Source organism: Mycotypha africana (assembly GCF_025528875.1).
Source record: "Mycotypha africana strain NRRL 2978 chromosome Unknown BDF20scaffold_5, whole genome shotgun sequence".
Classification (NCBI taxonomy): domain Eukaryota; kingdom Fungi; phylum Mucoromycota; class Mucoromycetes; order Mucorales; family Mycotyphaceae; genus Mycotypha; species Mycotypha africana.
The window spans coordinates 2,154,760-2,175,742 of record NW_026515729.1 but is presented as its reverse complement, the minus strand read 5'-3'; the positions used below and the strand labels follow the sequence as shown (position 1 = coordinate 2,175,742).

Below are 20,983 nucleotides of genomic sequence, written 5' to 3'. Positions count from 1 at the left end.
CCTATTAATATATCCGTCTTGATTCTTAATCACGCTGGCTATAGCCATCAGGTCGGATAAGAAATAGCTTGAAAATCATTTCACTCGTCGCTACCTGCTATGATTGAAAAACAAATACCAAACACCCTTCTTTTGACATTGAGCTTGATTTGGTTTATCGATCATTACTCCTTTCGATATCAAATATCTGTCTATATTTAACTATTTTATAGGCTATACCAGCAGTGACATTGGCAATGCGTATAATCAGGAGTATGACTAATGTATAGAATGGTTTAATAAGCTGAGAGAAGTATGAGCCACTTTTAATTCTACTAACCAAGACAAACATGATGATCAGCGACCAATTAAAGTCAGTATTGTTGTTTTGGAAATATAAGCAGTGGTACCATTGACCGTATCAGCCCTTGCATGTCAGGTTTTATTGTCGTTGAGATGGTATCTGCTACTAATAACTCATTACATCCGTCGGTTCGATTGCTTTATTATAACTTTTAAAGAATGCTAAGTCGTCTTTGATATTTTGTATGTAATGGATACTGAAGCCAGCAGAGAACTATCTGTTTCTTCCCTGAATTTCACAATAACCAGCAGCTCAATGTCCAGCAGCAGTTTTTACAACCAGTCTGTCAATAGCTAATATTTTTGAGCTATAGGAGGCCTTTCTGAGTGATATACCAATGAATATTTACGGTGTGATTTTTAAACATTAGATCCCCCAAATCAATATAAAGCCGATCGTGAACTATTAGTTGATTACTAAATTGCAAAATATCTCTAAAACTTTTATTGACTGACGCCTTGACCTAAAGTAGATTTTGAGGTTGAGCAGTAGCCCCAGAAAAAAAATTATTTAATCATTTAGATGCCAATTTAGAAGCACTCCCTGCCTGACATGATCAGTTTCTATATTTAGTCTTCAACCTTAATGACATACATCGCACTTGTATGAAGACTACATTTTTGAACCTGACTGTTCCAAAAGAAGCGTACCCATCTATTAAAATTCTAGAACAAAACATCTATTGTGGATTTTTTGACTTATAAGGTATTGAACAAAAAACAAAAATGAAAGCGTATACATTTATTCAAACCATTAATCTACTATTTTGACGCTGCCTTAGCATGTATGAAGACTGTATATAAAAGCTTCTCCAACCCACCATTTGCTCCACGCCCGAGAATAGCACGCTGCAGATATCAAACATGCAACTGACAAAAGTTTTGATGCTATCGCTCTTCCTCAGGTTTTGGTTCTGTAAGCTATCGTAATTATTCTTTTTATCGTGAAGACTTTGAGCCAATTCTATTGCTATGTACGCTGAATCTACTAAACAATCCGAAATGTGTATGATGCCCGATGTACATATCAATCCACTGTTTTCCTTCTGCAGTACAACATAATCATTTGGTTGTCGTAAAGTGAGTAGAGCACCATAGTCGCTTTGCTGCGGAAGGAAATCCGAAGAATGTTGGTTATAGCTACAATTACTATTGCTGTTGGTATTTCTTGCCACCATAATATCTGCTAAAGATTGATAAGAGTCATTAGACACCTCATCAGATTTTAATATGGTTGTACGGCTAATGACATCTGTTGCTGAACATTGGCTGGTGTTGCTCGATTTGCTTTGTAGGTTGTTGCTACTTGAGTGTGAATGTTGGCTGTTACAACTATCATTGCCGCTATAATCATTGTCATTTCTATAGCAATCGGTGGTTTCTTTCACAACCCTCAATATATTTGTTGGTGCAGTTGTAGTTGAGGAAATTGCAACATTTTCTGATGACACTATAGGTAGCTGGTTTACGTTCATTTGCCGCTGGTAGTAATCAGTATTGGATGATGGAGTGGTAGATGAGCATCGATACCATTGTATCACCTCAGGAGACATCGTGAGACTGACAGGCATTTCACTTACTCTAGTATGCATATGCAATATATTTTTCTCTTCGGAACCTTTATCATCGTCCTTAATTGCTAGTGAAGATGCTTGATTCTCTTGATTCTCCTCGATTGAGTCAGGATTAACGATATACAACCGCATGTTATTGCTATATCGGCTATGCCCCAACCACATATTTTCATCCATACGCAAAGAAGTTGAGGATTCTTCTGGTGGCTGCTCAATATTGGTAGCATTGCAAGAGGACGATTCTATTGGTGTTGTGGGCATTACCAATACAGGTTCGTCACCTATGATAAATGTTTCTTCATCATTGTCTTCATCATTTTCATCCTCAATGTCTTCTGAAATACTGTGCTGTAGATTACTGTAGTAGTTACTAAAGCCATCACCATCTACAATGTCTTCTATTTCTTCATCGTATATGTTGTAATTATCCGAAATCATCATGCTATCTCTATCTTCTATGTAATATCCGTCATGTTCGTTATTACTGTTATAATAGCTGTCAATATGAGCGATTTGTTGATGTGGGGTATATATAAAATCACCTTCTGTCATCATTACTTTGGGTTGAATGACTGGAAATCTCAATAAAATTTGTTGCGATTTACTAAAGATATAATGTATCATCCAGTTTTCCAACAGGTTATAAGGCGGTCGTTTACGATAGGAGGGGCTGTTTTGTTGTGATATTTTATGGCAAGTTGTATAAAAAGTTCTATTCGCTAAGTAAAATATCTCATCTTCGTCCTCTTGTTCTCTGATAGTTTCGCCTTCTTCTTCCTCTTCATCTTCTGTTAGGGTCATACCAAAATATAGATCATCGTTGAATACCGAAAATATTTGGTTACTCCTCTCCTCCCCTTCCTTCTCCTCGTCGTCCTCTTTCTGTGCCTCGGATAATATTATATGGCTGTCACTGGTAACGCTTGAATGCTCCTTTTGTTTCTTCAAAGATGAATTATCAATCAAAAAAGTTTTAGGCCTATCTGGGTTTATCGTTTCTTCGGTATCTATGCTTCCACTGGCTCCCACAATGAACAAGAAATTGCCGTCGTTGACCTTGTTCAAAGGATCGCTACTGTCATTCTGGGTTTGTCCATTCTGCCTCATACTTTCGAAGAAGAAATTGAATTTCTTCTTGCCCTTGAAAAAAGAATAAGCTTTTGCACACGAAATTCGAAAAAAAAAAGATCAAAGATGGGTAAAACAGTTGGATCACTCCATGGCAATCCTATTTGTTGAAAAGCCGCCTCTTTCTTTCTTACGTCGAGGGACAACTGGTAACCATTTGTGAAACCGGAGGGAACCTAAGTGTTTCCTTCTAAAGAAAGCGATTCACTTTCAAGTAATATTCCAATTTAAGTCAGCAGTCAAGGTAAAGGGAGACTATAAGTAACGTGAAATAACAAAGAGAGATGCCTGCTATTGTGGTCTTGCAAACGAAGATGTAGGCACAATTGAAATAGGTCGAATCGGGGTTCTAATACAACGAACAAAATGAGATGAGCGATTTGATTCTCCGAAAAGGAAAAAATTATGCAGAAGTGCTAAATCTGTTTCAGGCTGGCTAAAATGTTTGTATATCTTCTAACATTCGTAGTTGTTCGGTAAGCGAGAAAGATATTCACACTCTTTTATTTCGATCTGTCAGATCAATGCTAGTTGTAATCTCTGACCCTTCTAATCACGTGATAGAAACGATTACAATTAATACTAGGCGGCTAAAACAGGCGGCATATTCAGTATCGAGCACTCTTCGTTCATTGCTTTAGTCTCTTCAATAAGAATATTATCTCTTCAAGCAGTTTAATTGAAGTTATTGAACAGCACAGCATAAATAATATCTAAAATGAGATGTGATTGGGTGCAGGTTTATATGCTATGCAAGTGGCAATCCATGAAGAATTTTTTATTAAATACTTTTATAATACTTGACAGTTGCTTTAAAAGTTTCAAATACCTCGTTTGCTATTGGTTTTTATTTTACATACAAAAGAAGTCCAGTATAGAATTTGCAAAACTTCTCTTTTTGGTTTTTTTAATCTCTTCAAAAAAGCTGATAGTCATGATAAACGACATTCGACAAAAATTTCTTCAATTAGTAAAGGACATCACAAAATTGCAATGGGTTCGGGAATCCCTACCTGCTCATTCCAACTATTATGAGGGTTTAAAAAGAAAATTAGAAAAACAAATTCAACTTAAAAACTTCTCAGAAAAGGACTTGTAAGATGTTTTCCTTCAAACTGAATTGAAGGTTCATAACCACTTGACTGATCACGATGTCTTCTCTACTATGAAAATATTTCCTGCAGTAAAATTTATCAAAAAGAAAAAGATTTAAAACGTAGTTCTATATTCCATCAACAGCAACAAGAACAAGGTACTGCTTTGAATGACAAGTTAGAATCCATAAAATTCTATGAAAACGCCATTTCACAGTTGCAAGCTCAATTAAATGAAGCTGAAGTAACGGTAAGTTCAGTAGTCAAGCGCAACATCAAATTTATGCTATAGTAATAGATTTTATAATGCGCTTAAAATTTTTTGCTTTGCCAGTTGAACGAAATTAATGATGAGAAACGAAGGTTAGACTTATTATGTGAGGAATTGCACACTCTATACGATCAGGTAATGTGGCTATGGTGGCATAGAATTTTTCGTAATGCCAACAGAAGTTTAATGATTCGGTTTAGGTTATCATGCCGGATAATGAAGACTCTGCATATCTTTTTGAACAACAGCTGAAAAAAGATGTACAACAGTTAAATGATGATATGCCTGCTGTAAGCTAATATGGTCAATTCACTGTCATAAATGGATATATACAGGTTTTGATTTTTACATTATTAACCGTTGGATCATGTATATAGATAAAGGCGAAATTACAGAATTATTCTATTGCACAATCTAAGCTTTACAAGGCTAGGGACTCAATCGAAAAAGCCATGAAGTCACTTCCTGGTGCATCCACCTTCATGGATAGGCAAGCCATCGTAGCTACCAACAGCAACAACAACAACAAAAAGTCGAATGTGAAAGAGTACAATCACAAATTGTTCTCAAAGACGGCTTCACTTGCGATATCTTCTTCTCTACTTGTTGATCCAATAAAAAATGCCGATATGATCGCTCAAGAAGCATACCGGCTCGTCAAAGAAGCAACAGAATTGTTATCAACTGTTGAAAGTGACCCTATACCCAATATACCTGTCGTTAAAGCTACAAATAATGTAACAGACAGTAACAATCATTATTACCATCATTACTACCATCACAATACAAATACGAATAATGTCATTTATATTTTAACCCATTACCGAGGTTATCGACTCAAAATTGAAACCATTTTAAGGACAAAAATTAACCCACGACTCCATCAACTCACAAATCAGCTCTCTGCTACAAAATATCTCCATGAGCAGAAACTGATCGAATGGATTGATTCTCAAATAATCAATCTAGAAACTTATTTGAAAGTCAATGGCTTATTGAGCCATCAAGAGCATTCTTTATTAGACCGAGATCTCAGTAGGTTAAGAGTGAGTTCGCGAGCAGCTATTGCAGCCGTAGCATCGGAGGAAATCAATCACGGAAGAATGACAGTAGATGATGTGCTTGATATAACGAGATTCATCCATATTGATGGAGATGAAACATTACCTGAGTATGATGAATATCAATGCAGCAGCAGAAGGAATGGTATCGACAATATTGGCAGTAGTAATGGCAGTAATGGTACTAGCAGTAGTAGTGACAATATCAATGATAGAGAGGAGAGGAACAGAAACAGTAGTAATCGACCTAGAATGAATTCAGTTGATGCAGCAGCAACGGCCAATCCAATTATGGCAACGGCTTGTGCAGCAGTTGCAAGAGTGGAGCCTTCCTCCTCTTCATTATACTACTCTATTATGAACAGCCGTGGTAGTGCTGATGAACAGCCACATGCATACAGAAATCTGTTGTTTCAACCGAATTACCCATCCGATTCTCTTCCGCCTGCTTATACGCGTTAAAATGGACTTGTATAGTCAATTTTATACATAGTTATTTAGTACAAACTTGCCTATATAAAGTAATGTAACTTGTAGAGACTTTGAAACTTTATAGTGTAAGTACTGACTATAGTCGATCAGATACGCACAAAATGTGTCTTTCTTCTTACGAAACAGACCCAAATCGGAAGAACAGCTGGCTGGAAAGCATTATTTCGATGTCTCGATGTATGTTTTTTGTCTGTAGTACATCATTCGAGTATTCTACTGTTAGTATGTTATTGCTGTTCAGCTCGACTTCTAGTTGCTAACGGCTTGAGAAAAAAAAAGTTAATCATTTATACCACTGTTCTTCAAAGCAGACATTCTCATAGTAAGCGTACAGCTCTTTGATGTTTCGCTATTTTTTCTTACCTTCCATTATATGTCATTGGCATTCGTTCATCGCTCTCTAATATGGCTAGTGACTATAGCATACAACGTTATATATAGTTAACCATTCATCGGGCAACTTGCGGCCTGTAAAAGAGTGGATTTATGATGGATAAGGGAGGATACGATTAGAACCAGGCTTAGCACACTTTCCCGATAAATGCTAGAACATTGTAAGTGAAGACTGTATGTTTGTACCTTTTTTTTTTTTTTTTCTTCTTCTTCTTCTTCTTTTGATCATGCTATTCGCATCAGGACATTACCATGGTTAACGTGAGCTAAGAAAAAGAAATCAGAATCATCTTTTACCAAACAGCTTTATTTTCAAGTGAGATACATCTAAACAAATTCGAGCAAGGATGGAACACCGATGCGAATATACGCCAAAATAAGCGTAAATATTGCATGCATTTACATTGTATAGTTCATCTTTTCCTTGACATTCGAAACAAGGGCTCTCGTAATAAGCACTGGAACATGATCCAAAAGGATTGTTACATTTTTAAGCTCGTATTTTTGACAGCTCCGAGAGCTACATTGTTCAGCAAAACATAGGAGCGTTTATCCTGGCGAAGGTAGTCAAATTTTGATCTGTTAAAACTGTTTTGAACACTCGTAAATTCCCAGGACATTTAAGTAGAGAGTGAGAGCGACTGGAATTATTGATATAGACTTTAACAAAACATAATTTGCGTCTGAAACTCACGGCTTCTTAATGGTATTTCAATTTTCGGTATACTTCAAGATATTTCATCGGCACATCTATTTCAACCAGAGCAACAATAATCAGTAAACTTACTCTATAGACGAGAACTTTTTAAATGTAGATACTGGCAAAAAAAATCCAGCCGAATTCCTAGCTAAAGATTTTAAAGGGCAAGGAAGCTCTTATTATCATTTACCATTGTATAAACCTACTTACAGGTTACTACAAGTTACAAATTTTCAAGTATTTGTAGATCTTGCCATAGACTACCTCACCATGTCCGTCAAAGTCGCCAAAGGCAAGTTGGGTCGATTGTTGCTAGCCTTGTCTTTTATTTTCAACGTTGTTGAAGCTTATGTGTTTCCATTTATATTTTGCAGCAAAAAAAAAAAAAAAAAAAAAAAAAAGGGCAAACTTATCACAACGACAGCGTGACCTCCTCCATCCTTTCTACCTGTTCGTCTTTTGTCGTAGATTTTTTTTTATTTCCATTTTTCTCCTTTTGTATTAACAATAGTGTAGGCCTTTCTTTCTTGTCTAACCCTTCTTTCTCTTTTTATCGTCGGAAATAATCATATAACAATTAAACGAAGAAACTTATATGGCAGATATCAACGAAAATACCATTACTACAAACTCTTCTCTCAACAGTAAATCAGTAGTTTTGCATAATAACGAGAGCAACTGCCAAGCGAACGATTTTTCAGAACAGGAAGAGAGTGACATTACAGAAACGAGGCCTAATAATGGTCACAATGACGAGGAAGAGAGTGGCAATGCAAACGCAATAGCTTGTTCTCCAGCACTTTCAGAACAGTGTCGACAACGCTTATCGATAGAAGATTCTGCTTCTGAGGAAGATGTGACAGATGAGCATAGCAATAACACACCGCTTATTTTTCAGTCTTGTAGGATGGAGCCAACTCCTCATGTGGGGAAGGTTACGGTGGTTGGAGATGACAATGAAGCACGTGCAGTGGAAACGGATACAGTCGAAGTAGAAAATCAGAAGCAGAGTCCGCAGAGACTACCGAGTGATACTGACAATACCCATCATGCGACTGCAGTTAGCGAAGAGTCACCAGAAGAAGTGAGAAGAGAATCATGTCAAGAATACCAGCAAACAAGGGACGAGCAAACACAAAAACCATCTTCGATCATTGCTCCAGAACCAACGCATCACCTAGGATTAGGCCCTACAGATACATATTCCCCTGGAACGGCAAGTTCTATCACTACTATGCCATCACACCATCCTAGCTCCTCTGGTACCGGTACGAGTAACAGAGGGAGAAGTGTGAGTAATGTGACACCAAGCACATTTTACAGCAGCAGCAATAGCAGCAGTAACCACACCCAGATAGACAGCACGGCTACCACTACTACTGCTAGTATGAACAGTGACTCTACTGCTACTACGTTACCGCCCAGATCGCAACGTATATGGGAAATGGATCGACAAGCATCAGAATGTAGGAGATGTCATCGAAAATTCAATTTCCTAGTGAGAAGACATCATTGTCGACGCTGCGGTCAGATTGTTTGTGATAAATGCAGTTCAAATAGGTTAAGACTTCCAGTCGAAGAGTTAATTGAAGATCCTATGATATCCCTCTCCCAATACCCATTACTCGCTTCACAATATCAACGAGTGTGCGATACATGTTATCGTGAGCCTATACGAAGATCTTCTGAATCATCATCCTCTTATTATAACAGAAGTCGCCATCTTTATGGTAGTCCTAGTAGAAGTCGAACGGTACCCTCCATGCGACAGCAACAGCAACAGCAGATGCAGCGAACAGATAGCTCGCAAAGCTTGATGATTGATTGTCCTGTTTGCGGAAATAGCTTTTTAGGGATGCAAAAAATGGAGCAGGAAGAGCACTTAAAACAGTGCCTAAATGTAGGAAGTCCGCCTGTCCATGCACCAAGATACATTGTGTACAAATTGAAAGAAGAGTCAACTCAGATTGGTGATGAATGTCCTATTTGTTTTGATGAGTTCGAAGAAGGTACGTTCTTTTTATATGCAAAAAGGGGTTATGAGAAGGTGTGATGATTGGAATAAACAGAAGGTATTGACATGTAGTACATAATCGAACTTTTTTTCGTAGGTGATAAAATAGCAAGAATGATCTGCTTGTGTTCTTATCATCAACGTTGTCTATCATCTTGGTTACAGAGGGGGAAAGGCTGTCCTGTCCATTATGACTCAGTTCAAGTATAAAAGCTCTATTTCTTGATCGAATATATTTATTATCCTTTCCTTTTTTTTTTTTTTTTTCTTTTTTTTTTTTTTTTCTTTTTTTTTTTTTTTTTCTTCTTTTCCTTCTTCCTCCGGGCTAAGCTACAAAATCTGCCATAATCGAGCATAATTATCTCCAGAACCAGAAGCAAATAATAGCTTTCCATTTGTACTAACAGCAACCGATATAACTAATGGAAATAAAACAAGAAAAGTGTTCGAATCGAAACAAATGAGGACGTCATCCTGAAAAAAGGTACCTTGGTGTTTTGGAGTTTGTATTTTTTTTTTTTTTTTTAATTTTTTTGTACCTGAATTTTTATGTCCCTGAAGCATAAAAAGCGGTAATCCGGTATTAGGATCCCAAAAGTGAATGGTACGATCTTTGGAACCCGAAATGATCCATTTTCCGTCATGCGAACAAGTAACAGACAATACAAAATCTTTGTGGCCGGTGAATGTCATTTTGCACGATTGACTACTATTCGCTGTTCCTAAGCGCCATAATTTGAGTGTTCTATCCAAACTTCCACTCACGACTTCATTATCACCAGGCATAAATGCAACAGAATAAACACTGTCCTTGTGGCCTTCCAGTTTCTCAAGTAAATGTCCTGTATACGCATCCCAGATACGCACCATCTTGTCCAAGCTACCTGTAGCAATTAATCGACCGCTGTTGGAGATGGCTACACTAGTAACACCGGGATCTTTACTCTGATGATAGTCCTTGATAGATAAAATATGGCGACAACTCATATCAGCCATGTTCCATATCCGTGTTGTACGATCACCTGATCCTGAAATGAGCAAGGCACCATCACGACTAAAATCCAACGAATAAATGTCTTGTTCATGACCTTGTAAAACACTGGTTATACGTTGAGCCGCGATATCCCAAATCTTAAGTGAGGAAAAGAAAAGATTCAAGTTATTCAAAGCGTGCAGTGCATGGGATAAGAAATGATAACACGTCTACGTCTATTAGTTTACCCTGATCAATTTATCCTCAGCTCCTGTAGCTAAATATCTTCCATCTGGACTGAAGCATACAGATCGTATATACAGGTCACCCTCTTCGGGCAGATTATGGTCTTGTAAGACGATAATTCGACCATTCGGATGATGGACATCGTAGATATAAACCACTCGATTACAGCCCGCTGCTAAATATCTGCCGTCAAGACTGAACTTCACACAACAAACCACACTTTTATGATGGATTGAATTGTATAAATTGACGCTGAGTGTTCGATGAATCTTGGGGTTGAAAATAGCAAACCAATCTGAGCCTTCCATTTTTAATGAATCAGGTAAAGTCAGTGGATCGATGTCGACTAAAGAAGCTGTGGTCGTAGTGGCGGTAGTCATTGTTGTTGCTGTAGTCATAGAAGAAGATGGTGTATTGGCAGACACTAAACCTGCTGCAGCATTGGTATTTGTGGTAGTAGGTGGAGCGGCCATTCTTGGGCTACCATGTCTATTATGCTGTTGTTGTAATGTAGTTGAGGATGTAATGGGAGAGGCTCCCAAGTGGTTTGGTATCTGCGGTAACTCAGCCCTCAATGCTGAGACAGAAGATGAAGTAGAGGGCGGTGGGAAAGGTAATGGAGAGTGTTGGCGACCTTGTTGCTGTTGATGTTGTATGGATAAGTGATTCACTGAATAAGCGTCGATTTGTTGACGTAAGCGTGCTATTTGATCTTCGTATCTAAAACGAAAGAAAGGAGCGTTTCTTTAGTTCCATTTGCAGACACACACACACCAAGAACAAAAAGCGTACAAATATACTTTACTGCCTTTTCATTGCTTGATGTGATCTTTCCATTTCATAGATGGTTTGCTGGAATTTCTGCATTTCTTTGATTTGTAGAGCAACTATTTAAATATGTATCGGTCGGTTTGGTGGATAGTCCCATCTTACATAATATAGCCCAGGACCGTACTTACTCTTATTTTCGTAATCATCTTTTTGGGTCTTATTGTACATATTTTGTTGATGTAAATGATCGAATTCTTGTCTGATCTTATCTAAAGTATTGGTTACTCTTGATATACAAGGTGTAGCGCCTGTTACAGCAGCAGCAGCAGATGAAGCAGCATTATTGGCAGAAGCCGTGGCGGCAGAAGGTGGTAACATGGCATGATGGTTATAAACCGACATTTTTTTTTTTATTTTTTTTCTATTTATCAAAAGAAAGGAAAAGAAAAGAATCAGGGGAAGGAAGAAGAAAAGGGAAAGAAAAAGGTAACAATAAAGTTTGGTTGTTTTTTTTTGTTTTTTTTTTTTTAACTTTGCCATTTGTGTTACCTGAACCTTAACTCAAAATCTCGCCTTTTCAAATGCTTACTTTTGTCTGACATTAAGTGGTTTAACAACAATAACAATAACGCATACTTCCAAGTTTTATTGAAGTTTATGAATAAACAAATATGCCTCACTTTATATACATGACATGCACACGCACTCTGCACATCTATACGCATGCATATATAATGCAGGTTTCTTCCATAAACATAACGTTGCGGACATATGCACAAGCCTCTTCCTATGTATGTATTACTGTACCCCGAATGCTTCTAAATAGACATTTCATGAATGAGACCCAACATGCATCAGTGAAGCGCTTTACTGGCTAAACTCCTGGAACGACTATCAGGGGAAAAGTGATCTACTAAAAATAACTTAAATTGCGCCTGCCTAGCAATCGCGATCTGTTGATTCACTGTATATCCTACTTGCTCCATACCTGTTGAATGTCGCGTGGCATCGTTGTTTTTTTTAAACCGTCATAGAACAATTTATCAGCAAAACCAGATGAAAGCACGCGTCACAGAAAAGTTTTCCGTCGTTTGAACAAATAGGGTATAGTTAAACATTGACTTGCCGATAACACATCATTGCATCAACCACACAATCTATAACGGATAGTGTACAACCCAGATATTCGGGACCGTAACGTTGTTGTGTGTATATATATGTGTGTGTGTGTGAAAGAGCTCCAACTGAGACGTCTCATGCCGAAGAATGTTGCAAACCTAGAAAATTCACAATCAGAAAAATTGCTGTCAAACATGTACTCATCTATTTATTCCCAAATAGATGGGCCAAGTCCCATCCATCCTTCATAAACGGATCTTATATTCATAGTACAGCAGATAACCATAGGCTGATTTTCAGGCGCAAGGATATGATTGGTTTGGGCAATTTCAAAATTGTGGGGTAAAAATTGAGTGATCTGTTCATTTTTTTGCACACTGTCAAAAGGCTATTCAGCCGTAGGATGACATAATCAAATTCTCTGTGTAGTACCACTCAATTCTATTACTCTTATCAACGGTCTGTAAGGAGCTCCTACAGAGTCTATTGCTGTGGTAGAACTTTTTTAGGGCGCGCCCCTCAAGCCTCCGTTCATCGTTCACCTCTTCGGCATACCACCTTGAACTTTTGTGTTTGATTCTTGCGCACAACTTGTAAACCTAGAGCAGCAACACAGATAACATCGGTGATACAATGATAGACTAAAGTTTCTACGATCCACGTTAAGAGGTGTGACAACGTGATGCGTCTACTTTCAGCTGCTATATTTTAGGTACATTTGGAGAAATCAGCAAGAGTCCACCTTTCCCCCGCACTGTGTTAATTTCATCTCAGTCAACTTCTGTGGGTGCAGTAGAAATTTGTTCCTCTCTTTCGTGGCTTCGTCTATATTTCCCAATAGCAATATGAACAGCACTATAGTTACCCTGAAAAAGCAGTTGCGTAAAGAGATGGCAATAAAACTTTCGAAACTACCGAACAATGAACTCAACAGACAATGTGAGCATCGGCAAAAATGGTTGATATTGCTTTACTGTGGAGAAACGTACTGAACGCTATTCTCCATTTAGCTGATCTGGTTTTTCAAAAACTCAAACAAATGAAGGAATTTCAATCGAGCAAAAATATAAGCGTCTATATCAGTATGCCGACGTGTGAGATACTGACGAATAAGATAATTCATGACATACTCGCCTCAGGTACAGGAAGAAATGACGAGCCTTAACAAGATAATTTTTGTTATAGAAATAACCCAATGACTCATATTATAGACAAGAATTGCTTTATACCACGCTGCACAAAAACCACAATGGACATGGTCAAAATATCCAGTATGGACGATTTTAATTCTCTTCCTACCAATAAATGGAATATACCAGAGCCCCCTTTGGATGAACCAAGAGAAAATGGTATTGTGTGTGTGTGTGTGTGTGTGTACGATCTGTTACTACTTATAGCTATACTAAGTCCTTCCTCCTCTCTATAGCTTTGGACATGGAAAAGGGCTCGGGTTTAGATTTGATTTTGATGCCTGGTGTAGCATTCGACAAGGAAAAGAATAGAATCGGCCATGGAAAAGGATACTACGATCGTTTTATCAAGGAATGCGCTAAATGGTCAAAAGAACATGGCGCACCCCGAGCTAAAACAGGTAACTTGTTCAATCATTAATCCTTGGACACATCCATATATCTACCACCTAGATGTCTCCTAATGCGCAATCAAATTATTCTACAGTGGCCTTGTCATTGAACGAGCAAATTGTCGATAGTGGCGTAATCCCAACTGAGGAAACGGATGAAAAGCTGGACTACATCCTGACACCTGAAAGCGTCTTTCACTAGTTTGTTAATATATTTATTAGTAAAGAGAGGAGGGGAAAAAAAAGATGAAAATGATATATATATGAAACTAAGGGCGGAAGAAAAAAAAAAAAAAGCAATTTGTAGAAGTAGTCTCTTTTTACTTTTTACAAATTCAAAAGGGAAAAGAAATAGGAATTCCCTTCTTTTTTTAACTTTTTTGTCAAGTTTATGTTCTTAATGGGATTATTTTAAAAGGAGGATGAACTGACCTACAAGGATTGGGGAGGAAAAAAAAAAAAAAAAAAAAGCCGACGTTAGTAAACGAACAAGAAAAAGCTTTTGTTTTATTGTGTATGGGACAGAGGGGTTAGTTAGACTTACTCTATCCTTGATGTGTTGTAAGAACTGCTGGTAGCTCATGATGTTGTCGGTACGATCTTCAATCAAATGTGCCAGGAACCATAATCTGAGGTAGGGATCACCATCTTCTTTCACCAAGTAAAGTGTAGGATAATAATTACCACGTCTTAGCTCTCGTATTTTACCAATCAATGTATTCACCTTTTTATTCAAAGGTGTTTCTAACATGGGCAAAGTGTATTTGCCACCCTTGAGGCCCTCGTAAGACTTGACATTGAACAAATCAACACACAATTGAGGTACCACATTACGTCCTACCCAGATATACATGTTTTGACCATTTTCCAAGAGATAGCAACCATGGACTTCTAAATTTTCTGCGGTCAAGTTGAGCGCAGGTGGGAACACCACTCCGTTTTCAGTGATCTCGCCAGCATCAGCAGGCATGTTGTGTAGGGAATAGAGATTGGCATAAAGATAGGGGATGAGGAGTTGTAAGGGCATGGTATTGACCAAGTTCATAGCATTGGATCTCATATCTGTGGGAATCTGAGAACTTTGACGTAAAGCATCATGCTTGATCAAACCAAGAGCCAATAAGGGAAGCAGCTTCAGGTTATCAGGGGCGGTGAGTTGTGGGGTACTTCCTTGTCCTGAACCCAAAATATGTGTTTTGTATACGCCCATGAGATCGACAACCTTGTTCACAATGGCATCACGAGCATCATCCAATTTTGATGACAATCCACGCTCAACAGCTATATATATATATATACATCCAATCATTAGAATGGTTAGTTTCCCAATTGCATTCGCGCCTGCTTAGTTTCCACACTATCTAATATCATTACCCTTCACACCCAGGTAGGCAGTAATAGCCTGCTGATTAGCACTGGCATAAATTTCAGAAAGCGAACTGGATACAGGCAAGCACATAGTGATGACACGAATACGTCTTTCGCCATTGGAAGCCGTATGCAACAAAGCAGTCTGGAAGCAGACGGTAGGTACCTTCAAATCATCTTCCATCGATACTTCCACAACATAATTTTGATCGCGAGGTACATTGGGAAGGGCTAATAAATCGGAAGAACGAATGAAAAAGTTACCATGGAAGGCACTCATACGCAAACCGCGAGAGGCTCGGATACGAATCACAGCTTCCAAACCAATCTCTTCAGCCAACAGTTCGGAAAATTCGTGGGCAAATTTGAGAGCATCTTCTGTACGGGCAGCGTTGAATCCAGGATAATAGTACGTTTGACCACCGGTATAATGAGGAACGCAGCTAAGAGTGGCTACATCAGAGTATTGTCCACCAAAGATGATCATATCACAAGCGACTTGTGAACGAGAACAATCGACAGCGAATGACTTGTAAAAGGGTGAAGCAGCATTGAGAAGGGTGGATTCTTTCGAAGTGCCGAGTAGTTTGACATCCTCACGAGGTTTCAAAATACCAGCACCTGTGTTGGGTAAGGTGGATTGTAAGCAAACGATTTTACCACCGAGGGGTGACTAAAATAGTCGTGAAAAACGATCATCATTTAGAATAGCGTCTTTTGCATTCGTTCATTTATGTCCTACTATAAAAGCACTCTTACCAAAAGCTTAAATGCAGCTTGAAGAGCAGATCCCAATGCATTGTTCACATTCACCGTATCCTTAAACATATCAGGCAGCTTTTCCAACAATTTCTTCACTACTTCTTTACTCTCCGTCAAATTTGCCAGTAAATCGGTAGGCGAAGGCAAATAGACGTCATCCAAATCAGATACCACTAACATTTGAGGTTCGGACAAAGTAGCATTCAGATTGTAAAAGTGCAGAGAGGAATCGACAGTGATGATACCGACACGTGTACGGTTTTCATCATTAGGTAAACGGTCCAATGAATCAAGAAGGGTGCGAGCTGCTGTAGCTACCATACCCGATTGAATCGCAGAATAAGACACATCAATGACAAACATGTAAGCAGGTGCTTGAGGAGGTCGTACCATATATTCGGTGGGCGCAACGAACTCAACACATCCATAATTCAATTCAGGACGCTTCCAACGATCAGCAGGTTGTTGCGTATGATTGTCATAGTCGAAAGCAGCAGGTACATCATTGAGTAAGAAACACATATTACATTTCCAACGTTGTCCACCTTCAACAAATGTAACGAATGGATTGATATAAGTTCTACAACGTCTACATCTGGCAATAACACTATCTTTAACCACAGGAACAGGCTCCTATCATTTTTTGATAAATGGGCACGTCAATGGTTAATTTCTATACTACCATTCCATTTCTCCTTCTGTCTCTTATTCTCTTACATCGCCTTCTTTCAAACTTCTATAGGGTGCCAGCACGAGTGCAAATGGTAATCTAGATTTCTTCAGTAGAGATTCTGTAGCAGGAATAGCATTGATAGTACTGCATTTATAAGAAGGATCACAGTTAACGTAAGGGGAATCTGTGACAGATATCTTTTTTCAAATTTTGTAAGAGGTCATAAGTGAACATTAGCGTCTTCGTTGTCTTCAAACCCGTAAAGATAAACTATCCTTTTCACTTACATTAGGTGGTAAACGAACAGCGGGACCGTTATGTCCAAGATCAGCAATATGAGGACGAGCACCTAACAACGGTACAGCAGGAGTAACCTGTCATATGAGAAAAGTAATCAGTATTCAAATCCAACAAAGAAAGGTTTTACTATTTTTTTTTTTTTTCCCTTACAGGTGGTGCACTGCCCATACTCATATTTCCAAACTGAGAGGTCATTTGACCTACAGGATCCTGTCCATACGCGTTATATCCTTGTTGTTGGATAGATTGACCATAACCGGGCTGTTGTGCATGCATTTGTTGTGGTTGTTGTTGAGGTTGCCCGTAAGGAGAAGCAACGCCAACACCACCAGTTGAGGGTGTACCCATGGGTGAAATGAATTGAGGTTGTTGCTGTTGTTGTTGCGGCTGGTGCTGCAAAGGCTGAGACGCCATAGCAGGTGAACCGTATTGTTGTGGTTGTTGAGCATAACCTGAAGAATAAGGAACAGTAGCAGAAGCAGTTTCGCCAGTATAAGCACTGGTAATTTGTTGAGGGTAGACTCTCTTTCTCCTATGGTGCTGTTCAGGAGAGGCAGCATGTTGAGCCGTAGGTGACATGGGTGCGGGAGATGCAGGTTGCTGCTGTTGCTGTTGTTGTTGTTGTTGTTGTTGTTGTTGTTGTTGTTGCTGTTGTTGTTGTTGGTTTTGTAGAATTGGAGAGTGAGTAGCTGCTGGTGAAGCATTAGCTAGGCGTGCATTAGCAATAACTGGGCTAGCAACTGAAGGATTACCAGAACCAGGTGACTGAACGACAGGAGGTCTCATCATCATAGGTCGCTGTGGCTGCTGAATATGTGAGGGAGGCATCATTCCTGGTTGTGGTTGTTGAGGATGGCCAAGATGAGACGGTACCTGTCCCATTGGGAGAAATCCAGGTCTAGGAGGAATTCCTCCTGGACGGTAACCAGCTGGCGGTTGCTGTTGAGGTCTAAATCCCATCGACACAGGTGGCTGTTGTCCAGGAGTCGGAGGACGTTGTTGTAGAGGTTGTTGAGATGCAGATGGTTGTTGCTGCATTTCGAAATACGTGTCAAACGAGCAAGAAAGTGTGAAATTCACGATATTCGAAAGTGCAATTCAAATTTTCTTTCTGGCCAATTAAAAATCTCCTCCTGCGGCAAAGCGGCCATTTAACTTTTCACAAAACTATTTCTTCGAAAAAAAGTTCCTCGAAGACCAACAGTTGGGCTCTATGCTTTAAAGTCTTCTACTAACTCAAAGACAAAAAGTGATATTGTATGATACTTGCACTGACAATTTGTCTGTAATCTTTACGATCTCAAATTCAACCATTATCCAATTCATACGAAATATGCTGAGTTAGTCACAAATTCTAGTTGCGTCAGCTTTTTTTTTGTCAGCTGCACCTGTTTTCGACTAAACGGGCATCACGTCTATGCAAACGGAAAAAGTGTTCATTGCTACAAGATACAAGCATTACATTTTTAGGAATAATAATCTACATATATGGAGTATACGTATGCACAGATTACACCTTTTACTTTTTTTTGTATGCTATTCTGCGTATTGCAGCCATTATGTCGTTTTTTAGCCATACCAGCTCCAAATACACATGAATAAATTGAGCAATGCTATTTACGTTATCTGCAAAATGAAAGTTAACCTGTGTAAATGATATTATATGACTGCAAAGATGAAGTATGCTTCGTTATAAAAGCAGAGTTTCTCTACTCGTTGAATAAACTGACCTTCAATTAATTTAACTGGTATCAATGTTTAATGAAATATTAAAAAACTTTCTCGTTTTGCATCTGTCAGAAACACTTTTTGCTTCTCGAGAAAATTAGCTACTGCGTATCATTCTTCGTTTAGTTATATTCTCGTCGACTATTCCTCATTGACATGGTCAGTTGTTCTAGATGGTTTCTTACGGTCACATACGCCACCCTCCCTGAAGTGGCCTTTCACAATAATATAAGAAATATTTGCATACAGGAGCAGTCAATGAAAAGCTTTTCCATAATAAAATATTGATGAGAATAGTAACAGTTTATAATATTAAAGTTGATCTATATGCAAATAACATAAAAAAAGAAATGATGGATTACAAAAGAAAGCAAAGTGGTGCAATTTCGATATCGAATATAAATACATGGATAAAAAAAATCGAGAAATAACTAATCGAAAATGATCTTGGTGGGTTTCTTTGCTTCAACTCCAGAGGTATCTTTGAAGAAGGCACCATAAGCACTATGTGTCTTCTTCTTCACAGTAGTACCAAATGCCATTAATTCATCAGGAACCTTCATATTTGCTTCCTTCAAAACATTAATCAATTCCCCGGAATGAGCCTTATCTTCAGGAGTGAAGAATGTATAAGCGACGCCCTTCTTACCGCCACGTCCAGTACGACCAATACGATGAACATAAGCCTCAATAGTCAGTGGAAAAGTAAGATTAATGACATACTCGACATCTGGAATATCAAGACCACGAGCAGCGACGTCAGTAGCAATCATTAAGGGGTATGAGCCATCCTTGAACGAATTTAAGGCTTGCGTGCGTTGTTGTTGGTTTTTATCACCATGGATGCCAACCACCTTGAAACCATTGTATTCTAGAGATCGCTCAATACGCATCGCTTCCTTTTTATACAAAGCAAAAATAAGAACACGGTTTGTACGGGATTTGTGTACTTTTTTCAACAGATCCAAAAGATGGCGCTCCTTGTCTCTGGGATTTTGAATCACCTTAACAATTTGCTCAACATTTTTTGAAGCGGCCAAGTCAGGAGAACCAATAGTGACACGCATAGGCTTATTCAAGAAATCACTGGCAAGTTTACGGACGCTTTCGGGCCAAGTGGCTGAAAACATGAGTGTTTGACGGTCTTTAGGTGTGTAGCCCATGATTGCACGAATATCATTTTCAAACCCATCATCTAACATACGATCTGCTTCATCCAGCACCATGAAAGATACATTTGATAAGTCACATGAACCTTCGTTAATAAGATCAATTAGACGACCTGGCGTAGCTACAACGATGTCGACACCTCTCTGAAAAGCTTTACGCTGGAATTGCTTATCAACACCACCGTAAACACATACAGAGGTAACACCGACAGCCTTACCAGCCGCTTCGGCTTGCTCAGCACTTTGCATAGCTAATTCACGAGTAGGGGAAACGACCAACATGGAGGGTTTTCCATTCTTCTTTCCTTGCTTCAATTTGGTGGCAATATGGACTAAACCGGGAATAGTGAAGGCAAGTGTTTTACCGGAGCCAGTTTCTGCAATGCCGACAATGTCTCGACCAGATAGAGAAATAGGCCATGTTGCTGCTTGAACAGGTGTGGGTCGGTCAAAATTCTTCACAACGGCCATAATATTATCGGGTAATCCTGCATATTTGAACTCAAGAATAGGACGATGCCTAAGGTCACCAGTAATTTCAATAGTATGTTTCTTATAGAATTCGTCAATTGTGCTTTGTGGAAGTGCTGATAGTTCGGCGTTTTCTTTATATTGGTAGGAAGCGAGAATCTCAATGTTCTCTTCAGCAGCGGTAGTTGCTGGTGAAGCTGTTCTGTCAAGTTTAGATTCATCAGCTGCAGTACTATCATCATCTGTCTTCTTTTCCTTCTTTTCCTTCTTCTGCTTTTTATCCTTCTTGTCTTCCTTGTCCTTTTTGTTCTTCTTGTCCTTTTTACTCTTCTTGACCTTCTCTAAAGGTGCTTCTTCATCTCTTTTTCTCTTCTCGGCCTAATCATAAGATAATTAATATACATGATACGGTCAGAGGCTTTCCTATGTGTCTGTACCTTTTCAATCTTTGTAGGTGACATTGCTGTTACTGCTGTGCTTTGAAGAAGAATGAGAATTTTATTCTTGTTTTTTCAAAAAAAAAAATATAAACATGAAATCCTAACTGTGACGGCTTTGCTCACCATTTGAGCCACAGAGTTCGATCGCAACTGTAAATAAACTTCAAATGCCGCTTTAAAACCCAATGGGCACAGTGATTATCAAAAATGCCTGGAGCAGATCCTAAAGAGCAGTCGTTCTGATCGAATGACCAAAGACGTTGAACCTTTAAAGGTCATGAAAAGAGCAGTCATGTTTAAGCCTATTCGATA

General features: G+C 38.7%; 7 protein-coding genes across 7 annotated transcripts; 3 read left to right on the top strand and 4 right to left on the bottom strand.

The window, feature by feature from the left end:
- Positions 1–1,088: 1,088 nt before the first annotated feature.
- Positions 1,089–3,023, bottom strand: BDF20DRAFT_835808 (uncharacterized protein; the record flags this gene model as incomplete). Its single annotated transcript, XM_053078878.1, has 1 exon — positions 1,089–3,023. One exon carries the CDS (start codon positions 3,021–3,023, stop codon positions 1,089–1,091), a length of 1,935 nt encoding a protein of 644 aa, XP_052936791.1.
- Positions 3,024–3,978: 955 nt separating this feature from the next.
- BDF20DRAFT_913344 (uncharacterized protein) lies at positions 3,979–5,932 on the top strand (the record flags this gene model as incomplete). Its single annotated transcript, XM_053084058.1, has 5 exons — positions 3,979–4,139; positions 4,229–4,388; positions 4,473–4,544; positions 4,610–4,699; positions 4,787–5,932. 5 exons carry the CDS (start codon positions 3,979–3,981, stop codon positions 5,930–5,932), a joined length of 1,629 nt encoding a protein of 542 aa, XP_052936790.1.
- Positions 5,933–7,456: 1,524 nt separating this feature from the next.
- BDF20DRAFT_871986 (uncharacterized protein) lies at positions 7,457–9,342 on the top strand. Its single transcript, XM_053081138.1, has one exon. It carries the CDS (start codon positions 7,651–7,653, stop codon positions 9,106–9,108), a length of 1,458 nt encoding a protein of 485 aa, XP_052936789.1. The 5' UTR covers positions 7,457–7,650; the 3' UTR covers positions 9,109–9,342.
- A 24-nt stretch (positions 9,343–9,366) lies between these two features.
- Positions 9,367–11,545, bottom strand: BDF20DRAFT_871983 (WD40-repeat-containing domain protein). Its single transcript, XM_053081137.1, has 5 exons — positions 11,248–11,545; positions 11,094–11,175; positions 10,291–11,008; positions 9,609–10,200; positions 9,367–9,488 (listed from the first exon to the last, which is right to left on the bottom strand). Exons 1-5 carry the CDS (start codon positions 11,459–11,461, stop codon positions 9,400–9,402), a joined length of 1,695 nt encoding a protein of 564 aa, XP_052936788.1. The 5' UTR covers positions 11,462–11,545; the 3' UTR covers positions 9,367–9,399.
- A 1,324-nt stretch (positions 11,546–12,869) lies between these two features.
- On the top strand, positions 12,870–14,089 carry BDF20DRAFT_871973 (5-formyltetrahydrofolate cyclo-ligase). Its single transcript, XM_053081136.1, has 5 exons — positions 12,870–13,117; positions 13,189–13,317; positions 13,390–13,527; positions 13,605–13,769; positions 13,856–14,089. The coding sequence occupies exons 1-5, from the start codon at positions 13,024–13,026 to the stop codon at positions 13,960–13,962; spliced, it is 633 nt and encodes a 210-aa protein (XP_052936787.1). The 5' UTR covers positions 12,870–13,023; the 3' UTR covers positions 13,963–14,089.
- On the bottom strand, positions 14,007–17,511 carry BDF20DRAFT_871970 (uncharacterized protein). The gene is made up of 7 exons (XM_053081135.1): positions 17,014–17,511; positions 16,851–16,937; positions 16,608–16,760; positions 15,888–16,523; positions 15,135–15,801; positions 14,305–15,041; positions 14,007–14,192 (listed from the first exon to the last, which is right to left on the bottom strand). The coding sequence occupies exons 1-7, from the start codon at positions 17,440–17,442 to the stop codon at positions 14,172–14,174; spliced, it is 2,730 nt and encodes a 909-aa protein (XP_052936786.1). The 5' UTR covers positions 17,443–17,511; the 3' UTR covers positions 14,007–14,171.
- Positions 17,512–18,876: 1,365 nt separating this feature from the next.
- Positions 18,877–20,749, bottom strand: BDF20DRAFT_871968 (P-loop containing nucleoside triphosphate hydrolase protein). Its single transcript, XM_053081134.1, has 2 exons — positions 20,669–20,749; positions 18,877–20,609 (listed from the first exon to the last, which is right to left on the bottom strand). The coding sequence occupies exons 1-2, from the start codon at positions 20,690–20,692 to the stop codon at positions 19,023–19,025; spliced, it is 1,611 nt and encodes a 536-aa protein (XP_052936785.1). The 5' UTR covers positions 20,693–20,749; the 3' UTR covers positions 18,877–19,022.
- Between the last annotated feature and the right edge of the window lie 234 nt (positions 20,750–20,983).

What these genes read in the sequence shown, in the direction of transcription:
- BDF20DRAFT_871986 (XM_053081138.1), top strand. Translation starts at nt 7,651, where the DNA reads ATGGCAGATATCAACGAAAATACCATTACTACAAACTCTTCTCTCAAC.
- BDF20DRAFT_871983 (XM_053081137.1), bottom strand. Translation starts at nt 11,461, where the DNA reads ATGTCGGTTTATAACCATCATGCCATGTTACCACCTTCTGCCGCCACG. An exon ending in AGATGATTACGAAAATAAGA is followed by an intron (nt 11,176 to 11,247) that starts GTAAGTACGGTC and finishes ATATTTAAATAG; the next exon opens with TTGCTCTACAAATCAAAGAA. An exon ending in CTGAGGATAAATTGATCAGG is followed by an intron (nt 10,201 to 10,290) that starts GTAAACTAATAG and finishes TCCTCACTTAAG; the next exon opens with ATTTGGGATATCGCGGCTCA.
- BDF20DRAFT_871973 (XM_053081136.1), top strand. Translation starts at nt 13,024, where the DNA reads ATGAACAGCACTATAGTTACCCTGAAAAAGCAGTTGCGTAAAGAGATG. An exon ending in CAATGAACTCAACAGACAAT is followed by an intron (nt 13,118 to 13,188) that starts GTGAGCATCGGC and finishes TTCTCCATTTAG; the next exon opens with CTGATCTGGTTTTTCAAAAA. An exon ending in TCATGACATACTCGCCTCAG is followed by an intron (nt 13,318 to 13,389) that starts GTACAGGAAGAA and finishes CTCATATTATAG; the next exon opens with ACAAGAATTGCTTTATACCA.
- BDF20DRAFT_871970 (XM_053081135.1), bottom strand. Translation starts at nt 17,442, where the DNA reads ATGTCACCTACGGCTCAACATGCTGCCTCTCCTGAACAGCACCATAGG. An exon ending in CTGTTCGTTTACCACCTAAT is followed by an intron (nt 16,761 to 16,850) that starts GTAAGTGAAAAG and finishes ATTTGAAAAAAG; the next exon opens with ATATCTGTCACAGATTCCCC. An exon ending in TGCCTACCTGGGTGTGAAGG is followed by an intron (nt 15,042 to 15,134) that starts GTAATGATATTA and finishes ATATATATATAG; the next exon opens with CTGTTGAGCGTGGATTGTCA.
- BDF20DRAFT_871968 (XM_053081134.1), bottom strand. Translation starts at nt 20,692, where the DNA reads ATGTCACCTACAAAGATTGAAAAG. An exon ending in CACCTACAAAGATTGAAAAG is followed by an intron (nt 20,610 to 20,668) that starts GTACAGACACAT and finishes TCTTATGATTAG; the next exon opens with GCCGAGAAGAGAAAAAGAGA.